Source organism: Equus caballus, chromosome 23 (assembly GCF_041296265.1).
Source record: "Equus caballus isolate H_3958 breed thoroughbred chromosome 23, TB-T2T, whole genome shotgun sequence".
Classification (NCBI taxonomy): domain Eukaryota; kingdom Metazoa; phylum Chordata; class Mammalia; order Perissodactyla; family Equidae; genus Equus; species Equus caballus.
The window spans coordinates 22,342,805-22,351,689 of NC_091706.1; the positions used below are offsets into that span (position 1 = coordinate 22,342,805).

General features: G+C 49.5%; 1 protein-coding gene across 2 annotated transcripts; it reads left to right on the top strand.

The window, feature by feature from the left end:
• Nucleotides 1-2,190: 2,190 nt before the first annotated feature.
• On the top strand, nucleotides 2,191-8,566 carry LOC138920340 (spermatogenesis-associated protein 31D4-like). Of its 2 annotated transcripts, none has more exons than XM_070248432.1 (4): nucleotides 2,191-2,484; nucleotides 3,231-3,276; nucleotides 3,877-3,937; nucleotides 4,216-8,566. In XM_070248432.1, exons 1-4 carry the CDS (start codon nucleotides 2,287-2,289, stop codon nucleotides 8,423-8,425), a joined length of 4,515 nt encoding a protein of 1,504 aa, XP_070104533.1. In that variant the 5' UTR covers nucleotides 2,191-2,286; the 3' UTR covers nucleotides 8,426-8,566. The 2 variants fall into 2 exon arrangements, with proteins under 2 accessions (XP_070104533.1, XP_070104534.1); XM_070248433.1 differs by having other exon boundaries at nucleotides 2,256-2,484; nucleotides 3,231-3,612.
• The last annotated feature ends 319 nt before the right edge of the window (nucleotides 8,567-8,885 follow it).

Consider the following 8,885-nt stretch of genomic DNA (forward strand, 5'->3'; position numbering starts at 1 on the left):
AAAATCCTGAACGATGTGTTAGTGAGTGATGTCACCAAGATGGGGGAGTAGGAGATCTTAGCCTCTGTCCTCCAAGAAAGATCAACAATTAGACTGCTACCTACCCATGGTCAAAAAGAGTTCTGGGAGAGCTCTAAAGCCCCCTTAAGAAACTTTAGCAACATAGCAGAACAAAAAATGTGAGAATAACCACACATAAAGAGAAAGAAGAACAGCTTCATTTTGCCTGCATCACCCCGTCCTTTAAGCTGGCATTACTCAGTGCTAAGAGGGAACTCCTCAGCTAGAAAGAGCTCTCCTTTCAGGGAAAGAGAGAGCAGAGTGAACGACCAGCGTCCCAGCCTTTCAGGGCACACGTGAAGTACCCACTTTGGTTTCCCCCCACCCAGAGACCGGCAAAGCAGAGAGGTATAGAGATGGCGAGGGACAGGGAAGAAGAGCAGGGTTTACCAATATCGGGCACACAGCAGTAAAGACCACAGTTGTGTGACCTGTTCTATAGATAACTCCAACGTGGAAGGGCAAGGGGAACAGTGCACTAAGAGAGATACACAGCTCTGTGGGAGCAGGGGAGGAGCAGTCTCTGAACACGTTCCAGGAAAGGGGTCACCTTCCACGCCAAGATGAACTTTGCATGAATAAAGATTTAAGTGAGGACAGACTGAGAAGAGAGAAGAGGGGAAGGAGGTGTCGACCAAATTTCATCCACCTGCAATTTTACCTACTCACATTTTATCTACCACGGCAAGAAGTTAGTATCTAATATTTTAAAATTACTTTTAAATACAAGTATTTGCCTACCAGTTATATAAATGGAGGTAAACACAAGAACAGCTACGATAGAAATGGCTAAAGTGGTTTCCACGGGGAATGGAAGTGGGGGGATAGAAAGGACTGGGGTTGTGAGGTTGGGGAGGGCCCGTCACGCTTCTTTATAAAGCCTTCAGTACTATTTGGTTTTAAAGGCACAAGTATGGATTCCTTAGATAAATATTAATTTTTAAGTGTGCCTTAAAGAATGAGTAAGGTTTCTACAAGGAGAGGGAGGAGGTGGGTATTTCTAGCAGAGGAACCAACATTAACAGAGAGAGGCGGCAGGAGAGCAGAGGGAAGAGCAGGTAACCCATTAGGATGACTGTGGAACACACCTCCCTGCGTGGGGACACATGAGCTGGTGCTTGACTGCAGAAGGCCTTGGATAGAAGGGCGCGTGCGCGCGCAAACACACACACACACACACACACACACACAGGCACTCATGTGGTTGTTGGCAGGAAGGCCATCAAGGGTATTGGGCAAAGGGGTGATATGCTGAGAACTGAGCTTTAAGTACAGCAGTGGTTCTCACCTTGGAGATTAACTTCCTTAATGGCCTCCCAGCTACATTTTAGAAGCCTTGAAAATGGTACTCCATTGTGTCATTGTCATCCACCACAGTCACGCACCACGTAACAATATTAACGATGTTTCGGTCACTGATGGACCACGTATGTGACAGTGGTCCCATACGGGTAGCACCACATAGCCTAGGTGTGTAGTAGGCTCTACCACCTAGGTTTGTGTAAGTACACTGTGTGATGTTCACACAGCAATGAAATTGCCTAATGATGCATTTATCAAAACATCTCCCTTTCATTAAGTGATGTATGCCTGTACTGATTTTAGTCTTGTGAATGTTGAATAATGAATTCTTCATTTCAATTATTTGAGTCAGCCCCACTGGCTGAAGACGGTAAAGGCTGACTGAAGCAAAAAACTAAAATTTGTTATTCAACATTCACAAAACTCAATGAGTAAAGAAGAACTTTAAGTTCTATATCAGGGTTCATGTAAGGCAAAAACATTCTAAGGGAAAGATGGATTTGAGGACATATATGATGCTGAGTGTAAATGTCTGAGTACAAGCAAAAATTCCAGGGAGCATTTCAGACTTTCGAGGCAGTGGAATTGGTGAAACCAAAGTCAAGCTCTCCAAACAGTAAAGGGGGCCCGGGTAATATCTGGAGTACAGATGGAACAGGCAGAAAATTTCATTAATGTAATTGTATGATGTGATGAACGGACAGAGTTGGAAAATAGGATGGCAGGGGAGGGCCCAGGATGGATGGAGAGCTCAGCTGGGCTGGTGGAGGGAAGGGGCCATGGGCACACCCTCTGCATGTCCCCTCCCCCACCCTCTGAAACCCTTTGTGACTCTTGAGTGCTCTGTGATGCAGGCCTGGGATTATAGGCAAGTGCGGACACTCTCAGAGCTCAGTTGCCTCAGGCAGCCTTGCGATTCAGAAAATGGAGTTCAGTCAATGGAATGTTCTCTCATTTCTGAATAGCCATATTGAGTTGTTTTTGAGCATCTGCTCAACATTCTTAGATAGCGACCACAACCTCACCATCGTGTGTGGGTTGTGCTTGCTTCTTCTGTTCCTGTGCTTCCTGGTGGGGATTCCATCTTTACCAACCTTCTGGAAAACCAAAATCTACCAAAAGGTAAGGATCCCTGGGCAAGCCACCAACAGGGATTTTTTATTGTTGTTTCCATTTCTAGTCCCCCATTTTTAAATGAGTTGGTCCAGAGAGACTCCTAAGGTGGCAAGTCTGAATAGAGGATAGAACGTCATCCTTCTAGGGGAATAGGCCAGGCAGGACTAGGGCTTCAGCTGGGACTGTTTCCCATTTAAAACTCACAGACCATCTGGGTGTGGTGGAGGATTCCTGGATAAAATCCCATCAGTGACTTCACGGCCCTGCATTAGGTTATTTAGAGAGTTTGGGATCTGTGTAGGAGGACACTGTTCCCAACACTGGATCATGAGTCACGTTCCCATGTCGGGCGTCGTTCGACCAAACCGTCCTTTGTGTTGGGCAGATCAGGAGAGCAGTGCTGAGCCTCTGAGCAGACACTGGAGTGTGAGCTCTGTCCCAGGATACAGGGGCCTATCTGAGGAAGCACAGATGTGACTGTGGGCCTCAGAGTCTATGCCCTCCTTGAGCAGAGGACTTCTGACTGAGAAGATCAAGTGTGGACTCTAGCCAAAAATCCTCCTTCGAGTTTTTCAAAGAAGGAAAAATTGAAAGTATCTTATCACCTTTAGAAATTCAGAAAGGGAAAGAACACAAAGTGCTAGCAATAAAAATAGAGAGTGACATGAATCTTGGATGAATATCTGAGTTTCCTAGAGAGAGGAGCAAGACAACTAAGTCCTCGCTCCTCATTCTTTGCTTTTTGTTCTCAGCGTCAGGGCAGAGCCAAGAGGAGAAGAAAAGGTGGAACATCAAGTGGTAAGGTTCCAGCTATCCCACCTGAGCTCTCCAAGGGTGACCCTTCCTGTCCTCTCCATGAGGTCCCAGGTCCATGGTCTCTGAGGATGTCAGTCGCTCGATAGAGTCCCTCTCAGAAAAGAGAGGCCTCAGAGGAAAGGCTCATGGGAAGGTAGTCAGAACCCGAGACATTTCTCAGACTCCTGCTCTGCCCAGCTCTGGGCATGAAGCAGTGATGGGCCTGGACAATGGGTGTTGCCCAGTGCGTGGCCGTGGGAGACGTCAAGAGTCAGAACTTCTGTCTCCTGACCTTGAGAGACTGCGTTGACTTCCTGGATGATCAGACTCCTCTTTGAGGTAACCATTGACCTATGTTCCTCACATGGTGGTTTTGAACATCCCATGGGATAATGTATGTGACAGTGCTTTATAAACGAAGCAACAAACACATGTGAACCTTATTAATATTATCATTGACCGTTTGACCACATCTACTGATTCTTGGGGCTTTCAGAGTTAACATCCCGTTAATATCCCAAGGGTCTCCCCTAAAGGGACTCCTGTGTAACACCTATGCTTCTACCTTTATTACATGTTTAATTCACTCTTCTGATTTCCCAGGTTGGAGAAATTACCAGAGGGAAAGAGAGGAGAAAAGGAGGCTAATTTCTATTCTGAAAAGGTGACTAGTCTTTTCTTTCCTGATCCCTCTTTAACATGTTCTCTGCAATTCCAGGGATTCAGTACAGCCTGCAGTAGTCATGGGAGGGGTTTGCCATAGGAACGGGTATGTGAATGAAGGCCTTGGGGTGAGGGCTGCTGAGTGTATGGTGAAGTCATAGATGTGGGGCATTGTGAAGGGGCAGCAGGCTTCAGGTGGCCCCTCCCCTGACAGGCCAGCAGGTCCTCCTTTCCTTGTTCTGGTCCTGGCTACAGTTTTCTACTTCCTGTCTCCCGCAGGCCCCTAGGCCGGCCTCTCGATACCACCCGCTTTCGTCAACTATTATGCCCAGACCCCTCCTGTGAGGTGTGTAATAGCACAACTGCTGAGATCAATCGGCTCCTGGAGGACCTGGAAGATGATACCGCCTCTGTGTCCTCTATGGCTTCCACAGCTTCTGGGACTGAGTCATCATTCACTCTGTCCTCTGCCTTCTCAGAAGTCCCTCCAGGAGACCTAACACCATCCCCTCCACCTGACCCTTCCCCACCGCCCCCCTCCGTTCTCTCACCTAACCCGACGACACCCTTAGCTGGCTTTCTTTCACCCTCACCACCGGGTCACTCTATGCCACCAGAGCCTTCTCCTCCCTTGGAGTCCAAATTCCCAGCAGACCATTGCCCACCCCAACCCCTTGCCCTTCCCCCTCTCCCACCACATGACACCCAGGCAACGGGTCCTATTCTCCAACCAGAGACCACTCTGTCTCTGAATACGATCTTCTCTCTTGACCGCACCCTTTCCCAAGATATTAACCCCTCACCAAATTTGTCCCAGATAATCAATCCCACTGATTCACTGGCTTGTCATCACACACCACCAAGCCTGTCTGTCTCACCACCGACAGACCACCCTTTAACTGTGGCTCGATCTAAATCGGTTTCCATCTTACTGAAGTCTGTTCCAGAGAACTCATCTCCAGATAGCCCTGGCGGGTTGTCCACTTATGTCCCAACAATCAGAGGCACTGACCATTCAAGCCTGTCAATTTCAGAATTATCCTGGTGGCAAGCTTGTGCCAAAGACTTGTTCTTAGCACCTTCCACCTTGGCACCATGTGCTTTTAATCGAGAGTTTCTTGCTCTCCATTCTTCAGAGTCCTCTCTGGAGAGACACCCTACAGCTAACCTTATAGAGCGTGGTAACCTCTCATTTCTCAGCCCTCATGTCCTGGCACTCCTGGAGAGACAAGTCCGAAAGAGGAGTGATTTCCTGATGTGGAGGGAAAAGGAGAAGGAGAAGGGTTCTTTTCCAAAAAAACTTAGGCCAGACTACCCACTAAATCCTTCGCGGAAAATGCTAGAGTCAAATGCTGATGAGTGTGACTCAGCATTCTCCCTTCCTTTTTGGAGCAGTGCAGGCAAACCAAAGGAGCTGCACATGCATGGGCAGCCCCCATATCCTAAAATCTTGGAGGACCATTTACAGGAAAAATGTACGCAGCTCTTCTGGGGTCTCCCATCTCTGCACAGCGAGTCCTTGCCCTCTGCTATCCGTGACTCAAGTGACTGCACCACAATCTTCCTTTTCAATACCATCTCAAATGCCTCCATGGGCCAAGAATCCCCGGTACCTCTCCATCGCCCACCTCCATCCTTGCCTGAGATCCAGCCCCAACCCTTGCCTCAAACCCTGCCCCAATCCCAGCCCCTACCTCTCACTCAGGTCAAGTCCCAGGCCCACCTTAAATCCTCACTCCCAATCCTACCATCTGGTCCTCTACCCCAGAGAAGGATCTGTGGAGTGTGTCACCATAGACCCCGGGATGAATCAGAGTCTCTCACCTCATCTGAAATTCAACAACTGGAATGGAAAGTGTTGCAGAAGCAACAGGAAAGTTTGTGGGGTTCGCCCTCTGTAGTCCAAAGATCTCAGGAGGAATTTTGTCCTTCAGCTCCCAACTTCCCTTACCATCAGGCCTCCCAGGCACATGCCTCCATCTCCACCCTTCCCGTAGAGTTTCCTCTCAGTGATGAGCTGAGGAAGAAACTGGAACATCACCTTCGAAAGAGGCTCATCCAACACCGGTGGGGCCTGCCCCGCAGGATCCGTGAGTGTCTGTCACTGATGATGCCTCCAAGAGATTTCTCAGAGATAGCTAAGTCAGAGAGCAATCGTGGACTCTCACGGATCTCGGTGAACAAAGATCTAAATGTTGGATTGAGCCAATCCAAAAGCTTCCATGACAGGGGTTCAGAACTGCTTCAGGGAGAGAAGGAGATGGGGAAGGATCAGGGGCATAGCCCAGAGAACGGCCCAAAAGCTCACCTGTTGAGTGACCCAGAGAGCTCTTCAGATAAGGATCCGGCATATGACTCTGAGAAAGACCTAAATAGTCACGTGGCAAGTCTGTCAGGGAAAAATTCAAGGGCCTTGGAGGAAAGTCTAGATCAGAAACAACTTGAAAATGTCCTCAAAGCACATTTGAGCAAGAAGTTTGAGGAAATCAGTGAGGCTCGGCTCCCTGGGACGGTGCGCAGTTCATGGCATGCTAGCAAGCAGACATTGCTGCTTTCTGACAAATCCCGCACCCAAATAACACAGAGGAGTCTGCCACCTTCAGTGGGTGGGGACTCCTCCCTGAATACCTTCCAGGAGCTTTGCTTCATTGATTCCAGTGCCCAACAGATGATGGAAACCCATATTAAAAGCTTTCGTATGACGATGGAGTGGGGCCTTCCCTGCAGGGTCCTGGAATCCATACAGGCGTTTAAATTGGAAGATGCTGCATCCCAGTCCTTGCCCTATTTCTACTGCGCCCCCTCAAATAACCCAACTTTGGAAGTGGACTCCAAATCCAGGGGCTTCGAGCCCCATAGAGGAAGCTCTAAATCCGCTCTTCAAGAAAAAGCGGAAACAACAAATTCAGCCCTGGTCCTGGATCGTCTTTGCCCTGCTACTTCACCTATGGGCAGGCAGGGACAAGGGGTGCCGAGACAATCACCCTCTGGTATCAACCAAGAGATTGCAGAGGTTGTTCAGAGGAGTAAGGGTGCCAGGCAGACTCATCTGCCTGTCACCTGTGGCATCACAGGCAAAGCGAGTCAGAAATTTACTCAGCTAGGCAACAGATGCCCCCCAGAGCTGCCTGCAAGGCAAGCTGGTGCCAAACATGAGACAAAGGATGAGAGAGTGAGTCCCAGTGATAGAAGAGCAGGGCGACAGGACAAAAAGATGAAGTCGGAACCCTTTTCCGTGCACAACACGGCCAGGGACATATTCAGGGCCAAGGAGCTCAACGCTCTGCAGTCAAAAACTGGTAATGTGTTGACAACCAGCAAGCCAGGAAGCTCCCAAATGAGACGTGGGAATCACAGTAAAATAGAAATTACTGGGACCATTGAAAGCCCTGCACCAAAAAGACAAGCTCCCCAAGACCCGAAGTCATCGGATCTGAAGGAACATCTGTTGAGGGAATTAAAGTCGAAACTAGAGAAGAGGAATCAGAGCCAGGTCCAAGGCCAACACACTGACAGGTCCCCTGCCTCAGAGAGCTTGACTTACAAGGCCTCACTGACTCATGCCCACGGTGTCTCCCCTGGGGACATGGGAGCTTCCCAGGTGCTGCATGTCCATCTGGAGGACAGTGGGATCAGCAGGCAGCAGCGGCAGGAGCCTTGGGTCCCTAAGAAAGACCTAAAGAGGTACGAGGATAAGAAATTCCCACCAGCTACAATGAGAGTGAGCCCTCCGGGCCCCAACAAAGAAGAGCTTGGTGGAGGGGATGCAGGGTTGGGGACATCCCAACCTACCAGAAAGACTTTCGCTACTCAGATCACAGCATCAGAGGGGACGCTTGGGAGCAAGTCTTCCCACACCTCATCACAGAAGGCACAGCCTCCTCCTGAAAGTCTGCTCAGAAAAAAGATGAACCACATTTTTCAATGGCTTCGTCCTGGGACAAAGGGCAAGAACCAAGAACATCCCCAGGAAAAGGGCAGCCCCATATCATCTGCACAGAGCAGAGGCCTGGTTAAAGGGAGAGCTGCCGTTACTGGGACCACCACGGCTCAGAAGACCAGGACGGTCCCTGGGAAGTTCCCAGTGGAGAAACTGGGGCAGCGTTGTGCAGCAGAGGTCACCCGCCCTCAAGAGCCCCTTCCTTCCCTGAGGAAGTTTGTGAAAACTTGGCAGAAGGCCGAAGAACAGGCCCAGGCAGAGCCCGTCCAGGGGCATCCTTCCAACTACAGGGCTCCCTCCTGTAAAGTGCCAAACACTAAGTCCTGCCACCACGTAGAAGTTGTCTTTGCTGGCCAGAATTATCCTACATGTTCTAGACGGATCAGAGACCAGAACAGACACCCTCAGAAAGTCATGGCGTTTAAAGATCAGCTCTTGGATCAGAAGCGTCCCTTATCTGTGCCCCGCAGGGAGCATGTGCCCCATCCAAGCTCCACCTGCAGGCGTCAAGCCGGCCCAGGGGCCTCCAGCTGTTCTCACCACTGCTAAAGGCACTCTGTTTAGGGACCCGTCTCTATGTCAACAGAAAACGCTTTTCCAGCGTTTCGAGAGCGGAAAATTTCCCACCGCAAAATCATTCCTTCTTGTGGAGAATATTAATTCTCCCCAATAAATGATTCTCTAATAATAGTGATGTCTTTTCTGCGTCCTGTGTTGGGGGCATGGGTTTCAGGTAACTCAGGGCTTGTGCTTAGGGAAAAGGAGGAGTGAGTTCAGCTCTTACTGATTGCTTCCTCTGGCTTCTAAAAGGTCACCGGTGCTCTGGAGCTCTTGTTGACCAAGAGATCTCACGTGCCCCCAAAAGCCCACTTCCTCCCTGATGAAGTTTGAGGAGGTGGGCTCTGCCTCCTGCCTCTTCGCTTAGCCTTAACGAAAGTGTAGAGCAGCCCACACCTCCCGCTCACTGAATGTTTTACATCCTTCAGAGAGTAGGGAGGACAGGTGTTCT

Excerpts from the sequence above, each read along its gene's own strand:
- LOC138920340 (XM_070248432.1), top strand. The coding sequence starts at position 2,287 with ATGGAGTTCAGTCAATGGAATGTTCTCTCATTTCTGAATAGCCATATT. Across the intron at positions 2,485-3,230 it reads AAACCAAAATCTACCAAAAG|CGTCAGGGCAGAGCCAAGAG; the intron begins GTAAGGATCCCT and ends TTTTGTTCTCAG. Across the intron at positions 3,277-3,876 it reads AAAAGGTGGAACATCAAGTG|GTTGGAGAAATTACCAGAGG; the intron begins GTAAGGTTCCAG and ends CTGATTTCCCAG.